The sequence below is a fragment of the Anomaloglossus baeobatrachus genome, chromosome 2 (assembly GCF_048569485.1).
Source record: "Anomaloglossus baeobatrachus isolate aAnoBae1 chromosome 2, aAnoBae1.hap1, whole genome shotgun sequence".
NCBI lineage: Eukaryota > Metazoa > Chordata > Amphibia > Anura > Aromobatidae > Anomaloglossus > Anomaloglossus baeobatrachus.
The window spans coordinates 695,021,143-695,042,445 of record NC_134354.1 but is presented as its reverse complement, the minus strand read 5'-3'; the positions used below and the strand labels follow the sequence as shown (position 1 = coordinate 695,042,445).

Genomic DNA, 21,303 nt, shown 5'->3' with positions numbered 1-21,303 from the left:
ATTTTTAAAGGAAACAGGCCAGATCAATTGACTCTGCTCCTGAAGGTATCCATACCTGCAAGCTTTGCCTACAGTTATCTGTCCAGACTTCTCCTCCATGTAAGGACGTGGGTCTTGATGTCGCATTTCTGACAACCCGACTACCTCCTTACACTCAAAGAGTAGAGCGTTCATGTGCTTTAATCAGGAAAGTTGAGTAAGCAGTGGGAACAAAAGCATTTAACATTGAAATTCATTATGCCTAATCCTTTGTATTAGATGAGCTATTAAAGGGAATCTGTCAGCAGGTTTTTACTACCTCATCTAAGAGCAGCATGATGCAGGCAAAGAGATTCTGAATCTAATGATGTATCACTTAGATTACTGACTGCGGCCATTCTGACACAGTTAAAGATATTATTTCTAACATGTATACCCAAAAAGAAAACAAGAGATTGTCTTAAAAATATATTTTATTTAAATTATTTAGTCACAAATGCTTAAAACATACATAAAAACATATGTGGTAGGTCAGGATAAACACAGTGGATACAGGGCTTAATATTGAACACAAGATGCAAAAAATACAAAAATTCAGCTAAAAGTATAAATATATATGAAAATCTCCTTTTGACACCCCTCATGATGAAGCCGTAGCGAAACGCGTCAGGGGGACTCTGTACAGTGGCTGTATTGACACGGGTAATTATGCCTTTATTTATTATGTAGTGAATGATTGGACTATAAATCACATATGCTTTGTTATGTTGTGAGAAGCCCTGACTTTTTGGAGTAATTTTACATGTGTTATCTTAAAGGGGAAATTCTGTGATTTCTAGTGTCGGGTTAGCAGTATTTCTCACACCGATGTCATTTCATTCTTATTTTTAAGCGCTTTATTAACATTGAAGCTATTTGCTCATGTATTGTATGACGTTTTAAGTTGGCACTTTAGTAGTATTGAATATATATATTTATATATCGGTTTGGGGATATCTTGGACACACGACACTTTCAAATCATAAACCCCTTTTTTATATTTTGTCTGTATAACCATGCACGAGACACTTTAAATCAGTATTTTTATGTCCATTAATTATTCATGCATGAGACATTTTGTCTTTCAATTAATTTAATTAGCAATTTGTGTAATTATTATTTATGTGGCACTTTAATTTATTGTTCTTTACTCTTGTTTCTCTATTTATTGAACCAATCAGAATTTAAGTACAGCTGAATTTCTTTATAATTTAAAAAGGAGATTTTCCTATATATACTTTTAGCTGATTTTTTGTATTTTTTGCAACTTGTGTTCAATAACAAGCCCTGTATCCACTGTGTTTATCATGACCTACCACATATGCTTTTATGTACTGTATGTTTTAAGTATTTTTGACTAAATAATCTAAATAAAATATATTTTTAAGGCAATCTCTTGTTTTCTTTATGGGTATTTATGTAATTTATTGAGATTATACATATTTTGGGCCATTGTTCGGTTTGGGTGAAATATTTCTAATATGTAGCAGAGCTCTGGGAGCTGCCCCCGCCCACACCAGGCTTTGAGTGTACATTTCTATAGACAAAAGCTGCTAATCACAGAAAAGGGAAGAGTTGGACTAGAGCTCCCTGCTCAGACCCACTAATGATAAAGATAAGAGGCTTAAACTAAAGGCCACGTCTCACTAAGCGACATCGCTGCTGAGTCACGGTTTTGGTGACGCAACAGCGATCTTGCTAGCGATGTCACTGTGTGTGACATCCAGCAACGACCTGGCCCCTGCTGTGAGGTCGCCGGTCGTTCCTTAATGTCCTGGACCATTTTCTTCAAAGGCGATGTCCTGCTGGGCAGGACGCATCGCTACGTTTGACACTGTGTGACAGGGTCCCAATGACAGCAGAGATCATTATACAGGTCGCTACTGTGACCTGTATTGTTACTGAGTCGTTGGTAAGGTCTGATGCCGGCGTCACATGGGACGATCTATCGTCCGATCGCACGAGCGATTGTACCCGCCCCCGTCGTTTGTGCGTCACGGCCAATTAGTTGCCCGTGGCACACAAAGTCGTTAACCCCCTGTCACATGCACTTACCTCCCGGCCGACATCGCTGTCGGCGGCGAACATCCTCTTCCTGAAGGGGGAGGGACGTTCGGCATCACAGCGACGTCACACGGAGGCCGGCCAATAAAAGCGGAGTGGTGGAGATGAGCGGGACGTAACATCCCGCCCACCTCCTTCCTTCAGCATTGCCGGCGGGACACAGGTAAGCTGTGTTCGTCGTTCCCGGGTAAATGAAAATGAACGACGTGTCAACGAGCAACGTTAAGGTGAGTATTTTTGCTCATTCACAGTCGTTTGGAGGTGTCACACGGTACGATATCTCTGACGATGCCAGATGTGCGTCATTAACGACGTGACCCCGACGACATATCGTACCATGTGACGCCGGCATGACTGTGTGACATCTCACCAGCGACCTCCCAGCGACTTACCAGCGATCCTTATCAGGTCGCATCGTTTTCGGGATCACTTGTAAGTCGCTAAATGTGACAGGGGCTTAACATTGCAGGTAAACAAAAGCAGACTTTAAGATTAGAGATAGCTGGCTGTAAATTTAAGATTAAGGGGTACTTCTCAAATAGCGAGATCGGTAGCGAGATTGCTGCTGAGTCATGGTTTTTGTGATGTACCAGTGACCTCATCAGCGATCTTACTGTGTGTGACACTAAGCAGCGACCTGGCCCCTGCTGTGAAATCGCTGATCATTACACACGGTGCTGGTCCATTTTTTGCTCGTTGCGCTCCCGCTATGAAGCACACATTGCTGTGTTTGACAGCGAGAGAGCAACGATTTGAATGAGCAGGGAGCAGGGAGCCGGCATCTGGAAGCTGCGGACGCTGGTAACCAAGGTACACATCGGGTAACTAAACAAAGCGCTTTGCTTGGTTACCCGATATTTACCTTGGTTACTAGCGTACGCCGCTCTCAGGCTGCCAGTGCTGGCTCCCTGCACACGTAGCCAGAGTACACATCAGGTAACTAAGCAAAGTGCTTTGCTTAGTAACCCGATGTGTACCCTGGCTACGAGTGCAGGGAGCCAGTGCTAAGCGGTGTGCGCTGGTAACCAGGGTAAATATCGGGTAACCAAGCAAAGCATTTTGCTTAGTTATCCGATATTTAGCTGGTTACCAAGCGCAGCATCGTTTCCACGAGTCGCTGCGGGCTGGTAGCTGGTCACTGGTTGCTGGTGAGATCTGCCTGATTGACATCTGACCAGCGACCATGTAGCGATGCACCAGTGATCCTGACCAGGTCATATCATGGTCGGAATCGCTGGTACGTCGTTTAGTGAGACGGTAACCTAACTCTTACAGCATGCTGGCTTGAGATTACATAGCAAAAATTCAAGTCATGAGTGGCGGGAAATGAGCTTGTCTAAGAGAACATTTGTAGCAATACTCTTTCCCTACTATTGGCTCATCTCAGTGGATTAGCAAGATGAATGAGCAGTATGTCCATTCTTAGTGTGTTCGTTTTTAAGCATTATTACCGATGACAATTTGTTCTGTGTAAATGAGATGCTCTGATGATAATACAATTTTCTATCCGAGCAGAATGATCTTATGAATGATCATCCAGTGCACATAAAATGTTTGTCAGCTGCTCTAAACAGGCTAATAAATGACTATCAGCTGGTATATAGCCAGTCGTAAGTGGTTTAAAGACCTTAATCCTGTCGTGTAAACCTGGTATTGCCATCATCATTAATCTTATGTGTATTAAGGCCTATAACATGGGTTACACATCAATTTCATCTACTGGTTTAGGACAACCTTCCTAATCAACAATGAATGGCTAAACAATCATGTCAAAAACAGTACTGTGCAAAGATTTTAAGCAGGCGTGAAAAAACTGCTGCAAACTAGAGATGCTGACAAAAATAGAAAATTTACTTTTACCAATTAACAAAATGCAAAGTGAATGAATAAAAGACAAATCTAAATGAAATCAATATTTGATGTTACCGCTCTTTGCTTTCAAAGCAGCATTAAAGCATCAATTCTTCCAGCTACACTTGCATAAAATGTTTCAAGGAACTTAGCAGTGAGTTTGTTCCAAACATCTTGGAGAACTAACCACAGATCTTCTATGTATGAGGCTTGCACCAAACCTTATGTCTCTTCATGTAATCGCACACAGACTCAATACTGAAGTCAGGGCTGTGGGGACCAAGTCATCAATTCCAGGACCCTTTGTTCATGTTTGCACTGATGATAGTTCTTAATCAGATTGGTTGTATGTTTGGGATTGTTGCCCTGCTGCAGAAAACATTAAATCCCTTCCTGATTATATTGAGTAATTGAATGATAGAAAAGTATTTGCTGAGAACTAAAGGCAGACACTTATGCAGTGGCGTAGCCACTGCTTTTGCCGCACGGGGCGGTCGTCAAATTTGCCGCCCTTCTCCGTTGGCCATCGATAATCCAGAATATATATAACTTGGGTGTCTTGGATATTGGGTGATGGATAAAGAGGGGCAGCAGCTGATGGGGTGAGCGGTGGCGTATGAAAAGGGGCAGCGGCTGGTGGGGAGAGTGGTGGCGGATGCAGGGGGGCAGTGGCTGATGGGGAGAGCGGTGGCGGATGGGGGGGGCAGCAAATGGAGGAGGGCGTTGGCATATCGGAGGCAGTAGCGGCAGTGGATCGGGGCGGTGACTACTGCTACTGCGGCGGTGGCGCGGCTGAAAGGGGACAGTGATGGGGGCAGTGGTGGATCGGGGACTGATCGGAGGCAGCGATGGATCGGGGGCACTTACCAAATGGCACTTGCAGGGATGAATCTCCTCAGCTTTCATGGATGAAGTGAAGCTGAGGGGAGTGGTCACCTAGAGGTCACCTACCCCAGATCCAAGGTGATTGGAGAGATCGATCACAAGGCCGATATCTCCAATCAGAGCTGGGGGTGGGTGCAACAAAGTTCACCCAGCTCCAGCCAGTGATCAGTGCTATCACTTTAAATGGCTGAAATATCACAGTGGCTGTGATTGGCTGAGTGGCGTTCGTCAGCCAATCACAGCCTCCGTAGGTCCGGGGGGTGGAGACACCACCCCTCCTGAGGTCAGGCAGAGGTCCCCTCCTCCCCGAATCTAAGGTTTTTGCACACTGATTGCAGCCACCGAGACTTCGGGGTTGCGATTTCACCATGTCGTACTGGGTACGTCATGGGTCGTTAAGTACCAGGTCACCATGACGTACCTAGTATGTCATGGGTCATTAACAGGTTAATCAAGAATTATTATTTCTTCTATGTTTTTCTATTTTTTATTTTTTACCCCCAAAATGACGACCCCTGACACGTGCCGCCTTGGGCGGACCGTCCCCTCCGCCCCACCTTTTCTACGCCACTGTACTTACGTATCATATAATAGCAACAGGGAGAAGTCTGATTGGCTCCACGTTTATTCTGCAACTGTACAACGACCCCAAACATACAGCCAATATCATTAAGATCTATCTTCAATGTGAAGAAGAACGAAGAGCCTTGGAGGTGATACTATGGCCCCACAGAGCCCTCATCTCAACATCGTCGAGTTTGTCTGAGATTATATGAAGAAAAAGATGTTCCAAAATGTTTGGAACAACCTCCATGCCAAGTTCCTTCAAAGCTGTGTACAAGTGTCCCTAAAATAACCCAGTTCTGCAGGGAAAGGGCGGAACCACCAAATATTGATTTGATTTAGATTTTTCTTTTGTGCATTAATTTTTCATTTTGTTAATTATAAATAAACTAATAACACTTCTATTTTTGAAAATATTCTTTGCAGCATTATTTCCCCACCTGCCTAAAATGTTTGCACAGTACTGTAAATCATCAGTACAATCCCACAAATCCAAACTAACTTGTCTTTGATGTCATTGACAGAATCCACCACGTCCAGCAGGTTCTTCTGAGTCTCGTTGTTTCTCTTGGTTACACCATTGACTTGTCCAAGCAGGCGACTTATATATGACAGGTAAATGGGTTCTAGGTCTTTTTCTGAACTTTCTTCTTTCTGCAGCATTGACCAACGTTCCTCCAAAATCTCACGCTGTTTTTCCAGGTATCTAATCTGTGAATCACAATTGGATAATAAGACTGAATATTTAGACTTTGCATTACCTAAGTATCAAATGACAGATGTATGTGATCTTTAAGGCTATGTTCACAGACTGCATCTTTTTTTAACCACAAAGATGCATTGTTTTTGGCTCCAAAAAACACACCCACGGCAAAAACACATAAAAAACGAATGCGTTTTTTATGCGTTTTTACCGCATTTTGCCCAAAATGTTTTTAAGTCAAATCTATTGACTGGACGGACTCAAAAACACTGGAACCTCAAAAATGCACCAAAAATGTTACCAATAGAAACGACAATTCATTCCACAAAAAACAAGTCCTCAGATAACTATTTTTTGGCAGAAAAAAAGAAAAAATTATAGCTTTCAAAATATAGTGATAAAAAAACTTTTTTAAAGCATTGTTTCAGTGTGTGATAGTAGCCAAACATAACAACCTGATATAAACCTGGTATCGCTGTAATTGCAGCAACTCAAAGAATAAAAAACTAATGCCTTATACTGCATGGTGAATGCCATAAAAAATAAATAAAATAAATTCTTGACCTGCTGTTGATTTGTTTATTCTGCCTCCCAAAGATCGCAGTAATTTTTGTCTCACATGGCATACACCCCAGAGTACTACAGGAATTGAGTTCTGTGATAGATAGACCATTATTTTTAATCTTCTCAGATTCCTTAATAACAGGGTCGGTACCGCAGGACTGGCGCATAGCAAATGTGGTGCCAATATTCAAAAAGGGGACAAAAACTGAGCCGGGAAAATTATAGGCCGGTAAGTTTAACCTCTACGGTTGGTAAAATCCTTGAGGGTTTCTTGAGAGATGCTATACTGGAGTATCTCAAGAAAAATAACCTTATGACAGAGTATCAACATGGGTTTATGAGGGATCGATCCTGTCAAACTAATTTGATCAGCTTCTATGAAGAGGTAAGTTCAAGCCTGGACCAAGGAAATGCAGTGGATGTTGTGTATATGGACTTTTCAAAAGCTTTTGATACGGTGCCACACAAAAGGTTGGTACATAAAATGAGAATAATGGGGATAGGGGAAAATATGTGTAACTGGGTTAAAAACTGGCTCAGTGATAGAAAACAAAGGGTGGTTATCAATGGTACGTACTCGGACTGGGTCTCAGTTCATAGTGGGGTACCACAGGGGTCAGTATTGGGCCCGCTTCTTTTCAACATATTTATAAATGACCTTGTTGGGGGCATGCGGAGTAGAATTTCAATATTTGCAGATGATACTAAACTCTGCAGGGTAATCAATACAGAGGAGGATAATTTTATATTACAGGGAGATTTATGTAAATTGGAGGATTGGGCTGAGAAGTGGCAATTGAAGTTTAATGTAGATAAATGTAAGGTCATGCACTTGGGTAGAGGAAATAACATTTATGATTATGTACTTAATTGTAGAACACTGGGTAAAACAGACACAGAAAAAGACTTGGGTGTATGGGTGGATGGTAAACTTCACTTTAGTGGACAGTGTCAGGCAGCTGCTGCCAGGGCTAATAAAATAATGGGATGTATTAAAAGAGGTATAAGTGTTCATGAAAAAAATATAGTTCTACCTCTGTACAAGTCACTAGTGCGACCGCACTTAGAATACTGTGTACAATTCTGGTCACCGATATATAAGAAGGACATAGCTGAACTGGAGAGGGTGCAGAGAAGAGCCACCAAGATTATTAGAGGAATGGGTGGGCTGCAATACCAAGACAGGTTATTAAACTTGGGGTTATTTAGTTTGGAAAAACGAAGGCTTAGGGGGGATCTAATCACAATGTATAAATATATGAGGGGACAGTACAGAGACCTTTCCAAAGATCTTTTTACACCTAGGCCTGCGACTGGAACACGGGGGCATCCGCTACGTCTTGAGGAAAGAAGGTTTAATCATAATCACAGACGAGGATTCTTTACTGTACGAGCAGTGAGACTATGGAACTCTCTGCCGCATGATGTTGTAATGAGTGATTCACTACTAACATTTAAGCAGAGCCTGGATGCCTTTCTTGAAAAATTTAATATTACCAGTTATGTATATTAGATTTTATGACAGGGTATTGATCCAGGGAACTAGTCTGATTGCCGGATGTGGAGTCAGGAAGGAAATTTTTTCCCCATTGGAACTTGTTTGCCACATTGGGGTTTTTTTGCCTTCCTCTGGATCAACATGTTAGGCTACGGGTTGAACTAGATGGACTTAGAGTCTCCCTTCAACCTTAAAAACTATGATACTATGATACTATGATACATTTATCCAGCACTCTATGCTTAGCATTTACACCGTGTATTCCGTAACACACCTGTGATGTTAATATGATTACTGCACCCCTAAATTAATTCAATGAGAGGTGTATTTTGTAAAATGATGTAATTTATATGGTGTTCTGCTTTTGTAGCTTCTGTGAGACTTTGCCAGTGTGACATGGCATCCACAAACCTAAGCAACAAAATTTGCACTATGATTAGAGTTGAGCGGACTTCTAATAATCCAGGTCCGGCGGATCCGTCGCGGGTTGGAAAAGAAGTCCAGATCTGATCCGGAATCCAGACCCATGTATGTGAATGGGGAGCGGATCCGGGATGAGAGAGAGAGAGAAAAAAAAATCCCGGATCCGAATCGTGCAGCCGGATTCCCGCGACCGGGTCGGACCCGGTTCAGACGCTGAAACCGCGCAGATCCGGATTTTTACAGTTCGGATCCGCTCAACACTAACTATGATATGTCGCACATTCTTTTCTGAATTTTGCACTTTGCCCTAAAAGTAGTTTTCAACTACATATGGGGTATTGCCGAACTCAGGATAAATCGGCTATCAAATTGTACTGTTCATTTTCTCCTATTGTCCTTTTGAAAATTAAAAATTTGGGGCCAAAACAACATTGTATTGGAAAAAATGGGATATTTTAATTTACTCAGTCCAATATTATATAATTCTGTAAATCGTTTGAGGGTGAACATTACTAACTACACGACTAGATACATACGCGGCCAAAATTGTTTAATGAAAGAAAAACCCACAATGGTCACAGAAATAACTTGAATCTGACAAAAGTAATAATAAATAAAAAATCAATGAAAATAAACAAATGAAAGTCAGACATTGCTTTTCAACCATCCTTCCACTGAATTTGTAAAAAAAAAAATAAAACTCATGAAGTAGGCATGGACAGAACTGATGGTTAACTTTACTTAATATTTGTTGCACAAGCTTTTGAGGCAATCATTGTCAATGAGACTTCTGCACCTCTCAACAAATATTTTGGCCACTCCTCAAGAGCAAACTGCTCCAGTTCTCTCGTGTTTGAAGGTTGATTTTTCCAGAAGGCATCTTTCAGCTCTTTCCAAATATGCTCAATAGGATTTAGGTCAGGGCTCATACAAGCCACTTCAGAATGCTCCTATGTTTTCCTCTTAGCCATTATTGGGTGTTTTTAGCTGCGAGTTTTGGGTCACTATCATATTGCAAGACCCATGACCTGCGACTGAGACCAAGCTTTCTGACACTGGGCAGCACATTTCTCTCTAGAATTCCTTGATAGTCTTGAGATTTCATTGTACCCTGCACAGATTCAAGACAGGTAGGAAAGGAGAAGGTAGGACTCAGCACCAATAGGATATAGTAAAACTTGGAAACTTTATTTCATCCTTTTAAAATAATCAAGGGTTTTTCAGAAAGAACGCCATGTGGCTTGCCATGCAGCTTGACGCATTTCGGACAAGAAAGGGGAATTAAAAACAGTCCTTAATCATAAGCTTAAGACTACCTTCTCCTTTCCTACCATTACTCTGGATCACGGACCTGCCTGTCCGGTGGACTACGGGCATCCATCTACACCTGGAGGACAACACATAGGTGAGCTGAAATATTTTTTTTTCCCTCACAGATTCAAGACACCCTGTGCCAGATGCAGCAAAGCAGCCCCAGAACATAACCGAGCCTCCTCCATGTTTCACAGTAGGGACAGTGTTCTTTTCTTGCTATGCTTCATTTTTCTGTCTGTGAACATAGAGCTGATGTACCTTGCCAAAGAGTTCCATTTTTGTCTCATCTGTCCATAGTAAATTCTCCCAGAAGCTTTGTGGCTTGTCAACATGTAGTTTGGCAAATTCCAGTCAGACTTTTTTTAATTTTTTTTTCAACAATGGTGTCCTCCTCGGTCGTCTCCCATAAAGTCCAAGTTGGCTCAAACAACGACAGATAGTGGCGGCATGGTGGCTCAGTGGTTAGCACTGCAGTCTTGCAGCGCTGGGGGTCCGGGTTCAAATCCCACCAAGGACACCATCTGCAAGGAGTTTGTATGTTATCCCCGTGTTTGCGTGGGTTTCCTCCGGGTACTTCGGTTTCCTCCCACACTCCAAAGACATACAGATAGGGACTTTAGATTGTGAGCCTCAATGGGGACAGTGTTCCTGATGTATGTAAAGCGCTGCGGAATATGTTAGCGCTATATAAAAATAAAGATTTTTGATTTTTTTTTTGGATGGTGCAATCTGACACTGATGTTCCTTGAGCTTGAAGTTCACCTTTAATCTCTTTGGAAGTTTTTCTGGGCTCTTTTGTTACCATTCATATTATCTGTCTCTTTAATTTGTCATCAATTTTTCTCCTGCGACCACATCCAGGGAGGTTGGCTACAGTCCCATGGATCTTAAATTTCTGAATATGTGCAACTGTAGTTTCAGGAATATCAAACTGCTTGGAGATGGTCTTACAACCTTTACCTTTAACATGCTTGACTATAAATTTTCTTTCTGATCTCCTGAGACAACTCTTTCCTTTGCTTCCTCTGGTACATGTTGAGTGTGGTATACACCATGTCACCAAACACACCAAACAGCACAATGAGTATCTGTAGCCCTTTATACAGGCCCACTGACTGATTACAAGATTATAGACACCTGTGATGCCAATTAGTGGACACACCTTGATTTAACATGTCTCTTTTGTTACATTATTTTCAGGGCTACCATCATTTCTGTCCAGGCCTGTTTCATGAGTTTTATGTTTAAACAAATTCTGTGGAAGTATGGTTGAAAAGTAATGTCTGACTTTCATTTGTTCATTTTCGTAGATTTTTAATTTATTATTACTTTTGTCAGATTCAAGTTATTTTTTGTGACCATTGTGGGTTTTTCTTTCATTAAACGAGGGTTACCAACAATTTTGACCATGTGTGTATATACTTTGAGGGTGTAGTTTCCAAAATGGGATCACTTGAGGGTGTTTTCGCTGTTTTGTTGTCATGGACTCTTCAGATGTGACATGATGACTGCAATCAATTCCAGCCAAAATGGCACTCCAGACTTCAAATAGTGCTCTTTCCCTTCTGAACCCTGCTGTGTGACCAAAACGTAGTTTTCCACCACATATGGGTGGAATGGAGCCCGAGTCCTGCTGTGTGCCTAACCCATCGTTTTTTTACCACACTTAGAGTATCGATGTACTTAGAAGAAATTGCAGAACAAATTGCATGGTGGTCCATGATCTCCTGATAACTTTGTTAAATATAAAAATTTTGGACAAAAGCAATATGTTTGTGGGAAAAATGTTAGGTACTTTTTGATTTTCACTCTGCTCAATGTTATACAATTCTGTGAGGTACCTATGGGTTGAATGTGCTCACCACACCTCTTAATACATTTCTTAAAGGGGTTTAGTTTCCAAAATAGTATCACTTGTGGGGGGTTTCCACTGTTTAGGGACATAAGGGGCTCTGCAAATGCAACGTAGCATCTATCTATTTCGGCCAACATTGCGTTCCAAAAGTTGAATAGTGCTCCTTCCTTCTGATCCCTGCCGTGCACCTAAACAGTAGTTTCCTACCACATAAGATGTATTGGTATCGGCAGGAGAAATTGCACAACAAACAGTTTGGTCCTTTTTCTCCTGTTACCTTTATGAAAATGCAAAATTTAAGGCTAAAGCAATATTTTTGTGGGACAAAGTAAAATTTTCATTTTTTTATTCCACATTGCTTTAATTCCTTTGAAGTACCTAAAGGGTTAATAAACTTATTGAATGTTGTTTTGAGTAGTTTGAGGGTGCAGTTTTTAGAATGGTGTCACTTTTCAGTATTTTCTGTCATATAGACCCTCTAAGTAACTTGAAATTTTTTGTGGTCCCATCTTTAATGCTCTTATTGAGGAAAGGAGTTTGTTGGCCAAAATCTGGTGATACATGACCCCATCCATCCTCTTTTCAATATGGTGCAGTCGTCCTGTCGCCTTAACAGAAAAGCACCTCAAAAGTATGATATTTCCACCTCCATGCTTCATGGTTGAGACGGTGTTCTTGGGTTTGTACTTATCCTCCAAAACACAAAGAGTAGAGTTCATACCAAAAAGTTCTATTTTGGTTTTATCTGACCACATGACCTTCTCCCATGCCTCCTCTGGATCATCCAGATGGTCATTGGTGACCTTCAAACGGGCCTGGACATGTACTGACATGAGCAGGAGGACCTTGCATGCCCTGCAGAATTTTGATCCATGATGGCGTAGTGTAAAGGCCCCTTTACACACTGCAACATCGCAAACGACATCGCTGTAACGTCACCGGTTTTGTGACGTAATAGCGATCTCCCCAGTGACATTGCAGTGTGTGAAACACATCAGCGACCTGACCCCTGTTGTGAGGTTGCTGATCACTACACATCTCTCATGACCATTCTTTGGTCCTTTGTTTCCCACTGTGCAGTATGATCGCTAGAAAGTCTAAGTGTGTAAAGGGGCCTTTACAGTGACTTCGTTAGCGACTTCCCTTTCAAAAAGCTGCTTTACAACGTTCCCAATGACCAGCTAGGTTGTTCTGCAGGTCAGTATCGCTGTTGCGTTGTTTTCCAGGTATGCCTGTTTGACAGCTCTCCAGCGACTCACCAGAGACTTTATAGCGATCCCGGCCAGGTTGGGATCACTGGTGGGATCGCTAGAAAGTCTCAGTGTGTAAAGGGGCCTTAATACTAATTGTAATCTTTGAAACTGGGGTCCCAGCTCTCTTTAGGTTTTTGACCAGGTCTTCCTAAGTAGCTCTTGACTGATTCCTGACCTTTCTCAGTTTCTCAGAATCATCCTAACCCTACGAGGAAAGATCTTGCATGGAGCCCCAAACTAAGTAAGATTTACAGTCATCTTGTGTTTCTTACAATTTTTAATAATTCCACCAATACTTGTTGCCTTCTTACCAAGCTGCTTGCCTATTGTCCTGTAGATCATTTCAGCCTTGTACAGATCTACAATTTTATCCAAGGTGTCCTTAGACAGCTCTTTGGTCTTGGCCATGGTAAAGAGGTTGGACTGTGATTGAGTGTGTGGACAGGTGTCTTTTATACAGGTAATGATTTCAAACAGGTGCAATAAATAAAGGTAATAACTTTGTAGCGCCCCTGAACCCCTCAGGGCACTACTAGGTACTCTATCCTGACAAAGATGCAGGGCCTACCCCCAGTGACCTGGAAGACCAGTGCTGGTACTACGTAAACACATCACATCCCGTTTCCCACTCCCCATTAGGGTTTACTGACTAGTCTGGAACCCAATGGATGGTCGCCCAGAGGCGGAGCCAGTCCAGTCCACTAGAAGGCAACCCGGTGGGAGGGGACAGACACAGACAGACAGAGGAGTCCGATGATGGAGTGACAGTTGAAGGGGATGGACGTGTCTCCAGACGGGGTCGTGTAGCAGTGACCTAAGTGGCGTAGGAGAGTGGTTAACAGGGAGGGTACAGCCAGGTACCCCTGGAACCAGAGCACCGACGGGGCACAGGGCCCTAGGTCAGGCGACAGCGTCAGGCAACCTGACAAATACCTACACAGTGAGGAGACCTTCACGGACCTCACTGACCCAAGAATCCGGGGGCACCAGCAGTAAAGATTGAGCCAGGGATCGGAACAGGACACCGACCCTACAGGGTTCGCACTGCTGGGGAAAGAAACTACCAGTTCACCACACCGCCACTGGGACAAAAGGGACCAGGCTTCTGAACAATCCGTCCTCAATGCTTGAACTCAACATCACCGTGAGTAAAACAAAAGTTGCACTGCATCTCCATTGTGTGGTCTCCCTTCTTTCTGCGCCGGATCCCACCATCCACTCCCTTGGGCCCGGCCCTACTTGCGGTGGGCCTACCATCCAGGCTGCCACCACCATCAGCCCTAGTGGTAACAGACTTTGCAGCGGCGGTTCCATTACCATAACCGCAACCCGCAAGCTTTTAAAAAGCGTCCCCAGGGTCACGGAATCGGGCATCGGCCGTTACACAACCGTGAAACAGCATCCTCCTACATATATATGGCCCGGGACTGAGTACCCCATAGCCCTGGGTGACACAACTGCAGAGTAGGAGGGCTTCTTAAAGAAAAACAAGTCTGTGAGAGCCAGAATTCTTGCTGGTTTGTAGGTGATCAAATACTTATTTCATGCAATAAAATGCTAATTCATTATTAACAAAATGACAAAATGTGATTTTCTGTATTTTTTTTTATTCTGTCTGTCACAGTTGAAGTGTACCTATGAAAAATATATAGACCTCATCATTCTTTATAAGGGGGAAAGCATGCAAAAAAGCAATACATCAAATACTTATTTTCCCCACTGTATGTGATTGGACCAGGACTATATGTATTCAGACTAGGTCTTTCTTTGATGAGACCTGGCCCATGTGTGATCAGACCATGCCCAAGTGTGATCAGACCAGGCCTAAGAATGATCAGACCAAACTTTTGTGTAATTAGAGCAAGCCTATATATGATCATGCCAGGCTTATGTGTGATCAAACTAGGCCTGTATGTGATAGGAAAAGGACTATATGTATTCATAGTAGGCCTTTGTCTGCTCATACCTGGCCTATGTGTGATCACATCAGGCCTAAAGTCCACTTTACATGCAGCGACATTACTAGCGATGTCGCTGCCGATCGCACCCACCCCCGTCGGTTGTGCATCACGGGGAAATCTCTACCCGTGACGCACAACATCGCTAACACCCGTCACACATACTTACCTGCCTAGCAACGTCGCTGTGGCCGGTGAACCGCCTCCTTTCTAAGAGGGTGGTTCGTGCGGCGTCACAGCGACGTCACACGGCAGCCGTCCAATAGAAGCGGAGGGGCGGAGAGCAGCCAAAAGAAAGACACGCCCACCTCGTTGCCGGAGGACGGTGTTGTTCCTCGAGTGTCACACGTAGCGATGTGTGCTGCCTCAGGAACGATGAACAACCTGCGTCCTGCAACAGCAACGATATTTGGGATTAGAACAACACGTCAACGATCAACGATTAGGTGAACAAATTTGATCGTTAGCGGTCGTTCGTACGTTTCACACGCAACAACGTCACTAACTAGGCCGGATGTGCGTTACGAATTCTGTGACCCCAACGACATCTCGTTAGCGATGTCGTTGTGTGTAAAGCCCCCTTAAGGGTGATCAGACCATTCCTACGTGTAATCAGAGTAGACCTATATGTGATAGTGTGACGCCCTGGCAAAACCAGGTAGTCACAGTTAGGCCCCTGCATAACACCTTCCCTCATTAGGCAACACACAGCCGACCTGAAACCCTAGTCACCCCCCCGTTATGGAAAGATAGAAACACCAGTGGGCATAACCAGGCGGTTGGAACACGCCCACCCAGGGGTCTAGACAGCCCGGGCGGGAAAACAGACAGATCAGTCAGATAAGTTTTAGAGTTCAAGTTGGAGAGTAGTGTAGGCTGGAGCTAAGTGTAGCTCCAGCAGGAGAGGTCCAGATTGAACGGTGCCAAGGTAGGAGAGGAGCCCTGGTGCCACTGGCTAGGAGACAGACGGTGGTCTCCGTCAGCAGGAGCTCGGCAGAACCGAGGTGGACCAGAACAGGGTTGTAGCCTTCCTGGTACCGACACGGGGAACCGACCCTGAAACCAAAGCACAAAGGGGGGTACTCGGACCCTGAAGCCAGAAACCGGAATGAAGCGGACTGGTTAATTAACCGATTGAGGCCAGGACTAGAGGTCCTGTCCCACCCAAAGTACCTCATAGAAGACAACAGCACACCGATTAGGGATAAGAGGTCACCGCCAGGGCCCATAGATCCCACGGGCCAGCGTCTGCGGGCACGGCTCCTTAGGCCACATCCAGCCGGGAGCAGACTCCTGAGTTTCCTACTAGGAAAGTCCACCTTACACAAAGCAGTGCAGGGGAAGAGATAGAGACCACCAGCCGGGTGGGGGACCCTGAGTGCAACTGGCCGCGGCACCGGCCACCATCACCTTGGTTTACCAGAGACTTGTGTGTTTTACTAACAGTGAGTGTGACGCCCTGGACTAGTCAAGTTGTCACAGTTAGGCCCTTACACAAACACCTCCCCCCCTTAATAAGGTGACAGCAGCCAAACTACAAAACCCTTGTCACCTCCCTTCGGGTTTGATGTTCACACCAGGGGGCGGAGCCAGGCGGTTGGCTCCGCCCACTGAGGAGTCCACAGGCCCACAGTTCACCATCTTGTTTGGTTTACCAGAGACTCCAGCGTGTTTGTAATAGTGAGTACAACAGTGCCTCCGGGCCGCGCACCGTGCCACACCGCACTGACACGCCAGCACGCATCCAATCCCCCGCCTTGGCACCTCCCTCAGGCCCCCGGGACCATCATCCCTCTACCCACGGAGGCGTCAACACCAAGCTGCACAACACCGTCCCCGGGAGCCTATTCAACGGCAGCGGTGGTGTCCATCCATTCACCACAACCCGTGGGTGGCATCACGAACTCAAATCCCCTACAAACAACCGCGGCTCCGGCCGTGGACCTCCCCACCGAAGTCCCTACGTGTAGCGCCAACCCCCCTTGCAGAGCGACGTGACCCCCTGGTCCGTGAGGAGCTCGAGCCACCCACCGAAGAGCCCGGATCCGAGCGGCTCGGCAGCCGGCCGAGCCCCAGGGCGGTACATGAGTACACCAGCACCCCCTGCGGTCGCCATCCCCTGCACCGAGCCACAGGGTCCCGGGGCCACCATTCCTGCCCATGGAGGGGTTAACAATTTGCTGCACAACATCTCCCCCGGGTGCCCCATAACAGCAGCGGTGGTGTCCCACCTCACCACACACCGTGGGTGGCGTCACGAACTTACTATGGCCTAGCCGGAACATCTACATCCCCCCTTTTATTCGGCGTGTCCGCGAGACCCCCGGGTCCGGAGACCCTCGAGCCACCACCCCTGAAGGTCCGGACCCGAGCAGTGCCGGCTGCTGGCACGGGGACAGCACAATAGGCCAAGGCTGTTTATGATTAGATCAGGCCTATGTGTGACCACTTTGAGACATTAGTAGCCTGTTATAAGATCCCCATTAACAAAAGATAGCTGTTGGGCACATGAATATTTATGGGGAAAGGAGAATAAGCAGCTGTCAGATGTGTCTAGAGGCCTTAGGGGAAACAAAAGGCACTAAAATTCAAACTGCCCAAATTTTCTCTTACTGTTCTCAGCTGGTAGCCCTCACACATGTTGGATGCACAGCTAAACCTACCAATTCTGGCTTATATGGCAGCCCTTAGCTTCGATATTTAATTAGTAGTACCTTAGTACCATAACACTGCAATACATAAGCTAGGGAATGTATCTGCATCCTTGTCAGCTTCCTTTCTAAAGAATTGTCCACCAAATGTGATTTTAGGCCTCAGTAAGATGCTAGTGATTTTTCTCATACTACACAAAACAATAACACAGTCCAATTTTCTCATATGCAAAAAAAATAAAAATGGCAAAATTTCTCCTAGCCATTGTAATGTTAAAAACAGATGGTGCACAGAAGGCGCACAGATAATATCCATGTGCTGTCTATTATTTTCTCTCATTCAAAATCTCGTGAGTAAATTTGCTGCATGACTTACCGTAAATCAAAATCGGACATGTCTCCGTGATATTTTCATGGACACAGGGCCATGTGAATAGCACCAAATACTATAATAGATAGGTGTACTAACTGTCAAAAGCACGATTAGGACATGTAGATGAAAAATAGACATGTGTGCCCAATCCATCAGTGCCAGTGTTGCCTTGTGAAATCGAGATGTGATTAGTATTACACCACTTGGACTCGCCTAAGAGACATTCCATAGGATGGTATCTGCAAAATGTAATATTCAGACCAAATTCACATCCATCTTTTCTTGACTTTATAAGTTGGGCTCGCATTTACTGAGATTTGTGCCAATTTTATCCATCAAGTACACCTTTGGAAAATTTCACTTAAAATAAGATGAGATCTTTTTTTTTACCACCATTTTTCCCTTGATGGTATAATCAAAATGTAAAATGGTTTCTCCTTAGAATACTCATTGCTAGACAGTCTGGAGGCACTACTTGCCCTTACGTATTAAGCAAGCATCATCCATCTCAATGATGTTGTGGCACCCCTTGGGCTTCGGTCGCCACAGGGAATTGCACCCCATGGGGTGTAGTTCTCATCCTGGTTCAACGGAAGGTCGGTACCTGGTTACACCACAATACATCACAAAACATACAGTTAGGCAACACAACCCCGACTGTGGACCGGACTAGCTGGGTCACTGAGGGTCCCCAAACATGGCTGGGTCTACAGATGCCACCAGACAGGAGGTCCCCAAATCCACTAGTTGCTGGGGCCTGGGAAGGGAAGTGTAGCCATCTGGGGAAGAGGAGGAGCCCACATTACCATAGCATCAGGAGGTTCGACAAACGAAAACTGAGGGGAGAGCTTAAATGCTCCCTTGGTGCCGGCGCAAGTCAGAGTCCAGGTTGGCTTCCAGAATCTGCAGGACGATAAGATTTCAGGTCTCCTGTCCACCACCCAAATAACCTGAAGTAAAGTGAACATACAAGATCCAGGATTAGAGTTCAGCGGCTCGATCCGCCACTACAAAGATCCTATCCATCTACATTAGGGCTGGGACACTTACAACACAAAATGGGGTCCCCAAGTGCTTCAGGCCATGGGGATCGAAAGAGAGCACATCTTAAAAGAGGAAAATCTACAGAGCACCATACCGGACCCGACCTTCCTGAGACCTGTGATTTACTGGAGCCCTTCACGGCAGAGACCAGTACCCTGGGCGCGGCATTGGACTTTGTGAGTAAAAGACTTGGAACCCACCCTTACTGCCTGAGTCTCCATTCATTTTTCGCCATGCGCTCCGGCGCTCCCAGGGACTACAAACCCCGCCATCCTCCCGGGCACCGCTCTACCTGTGGGGAGTGACACCATCAATGGCTGCACCTGACATCTGCCCCAGTGAGGTATCCTGCAGCGGCGGCCCCCATACCTGGCCGCACACTACAGGTGGCGTCACGATAAACCCTTTCTACACATCCACCCCAACCTATTCCCCTCTACTGTGCACACCTCGATGCCACGGAAATGGGCCAGGCCACCAGTGACACGGTGAGGGCTCGCATCAGCAGCAATGAGTGACAAAGGTATTAACCCCCTTTACGGCCCCACCAGGTGTCACAACGTCAAAAGACTTATGCTGGCCATACGCATTGGATAACCGTAGGCCGGACTAGCATTCGGCAGGCAGCTATCTCTCCCGACTGCGCCATATACAGGAACTCTTGGATCAGCTGAACTAAAATGTAGCATCTTAATTCCCCACTGAAGAAAAAAGATTGAGTGATTGAATTCCAACCACCATTTTATGTTCCCCAACATCATCTCTTAGGGGGCAGTCAAAAGGCTCGGATAGACATTCGATAGTGGTAGGATCCACCGAAATCAGCCAATTTGACTGATTTTAATTGAATGTGTATTTTCCAAAATGTCCGGCAAGTGATATATGAAACCAACATCTTAAATTAAAAATTTGTCTTATGACCTATAATAGGTCTCTCCATCATTCTACAAATGAATGGAAACTGGTGACAACGGAAACAATCTATTATCATATATTGTAGATCTCCTAATATAGTTATCAGATCTAATTACATTACTTAAATGGTTCCCTTCATATCCAGAATAGTAGGCTGTAAGGCAATTAGTCTTATTGCACACAAGTAAAAAACTAAATTAAACATAAGGGTTGACAAGGTGGCCAGCAGATGACCATTGGCTTGGTCTATAGATAAAATTAGTATATTACTGTAAAACGTGCATGACATATAATACACAATGCACATGTGTCCATTTCTTAGCTTTCCACCATTTGCTATGAGAAAACCATGCTACTTCCTCATTGAATAGAACCCAACAATATCTGCAGTGTGTAGAAATGTAGACTCCCATCATCATCTGCCCTTCCCTCTGCACTCACCTTGTCCTTGAAGGAGTCCAGTTCTGTGCTAAGCTTTCCCTCTCCATTCTCCAAGTTGAGTGAAGTCTTGCTGTCATGCTTTACAATCACTTTGGTCTTAACGGTCTCTTCAGTGCCTTGGGAACAGGATACCTTTGTAGTGCAGGTCTCTGTTTTGTGAGTTTCGGATGACGAAGGGCTGAGGAACAGTTTACGTTCAGTATCTACAGCATCTGGACGCCAAAGTGGCAAGTTATAAGAATAGGAGAAGGCAGCCATTTCGACCAGTTAATATACCTGCTATAGACTCTAGTAACAAAATCTTTTTTTGTATCCAGAAATCTGAGAGAAGCTCTGATTCCAGAGCGGGAGAACACAGCCTGGGTGTGCCTGACACAGGGAGAGGCTGCAATTACCAGCCGTCTGAAAAATACAGCGGGGTGTCAGCCATTCGGTATGCTAATGTGGCACACACACAAATCCCTCATATGTCTATAGAAATATCCTGATGTTGTTTTGTGTCAGTGTCCACTCTTTATAGGCTTCACATTTATGGACTACGCACTACATACCATACTGTAAATGTTCCTATGTGGGCTTCCAGGACAGTACTCAGACAATATCTCTTTGTGCTTCTGCACGTCGGGACAAGTGTACATAGCTATTTCACAAGAAGTCTACACATTTTCAGAAGCAGCGCCAAGGTGTAGGATTTAATTGATGTCCTACTACCATGCGTAAATGTAGAGGGGCATTAAATCAATTGTAATGAGCACACAGATGCTACCAGCCTTTTCTCCACAGACTGAGTCACTGGTCAGTCAGTCAGTCAATGATGGTGGACAGTGTTGGACTTCAGATTGTTCTTGGGCTCATCAGAGAAAATCATCCTCTATGTGCATGTCTTTGCTGTTATTGTTGAACACAAGTCCTAGTGTACAGGTTATTTG

At 44.6% G+C, this 21,303-nt stretch overlaps 1 protein-coding gene across 1 annotated transcript in view; it reads right to left on the bottom strand.

Annotated features, from left to right (window-relative positions):
* Positions 1 to 20,945, bottom strand: part of LOC142292122 (keratin, type II cytoskeletal 80-like) — a 55,411-nt gene extending 34,466 nt beyond the window's left edge. The window contains exons 1-2 of the mRNA XM_075337248.1: positions 20,375 to 20,945; positions 5,885 to 6,093 (exon numbers count right to left, since the gene is read on the bottom strand). Coding sequence (XP_075193363.1) covers positions 5,885 to 6,093; positions 20,375 to 20,632 — 467 coding nt within the window. The 5' untranslated portion in view covers positions 20,633 to 20,945. The remainder of the gene's footprint in view (positions 1 to 5,884; positions 6,094 to 20,374) is intronic.
* Between the last annotated feature and the right edge of the window lie 358 nt (positions 20,946 to 21,303).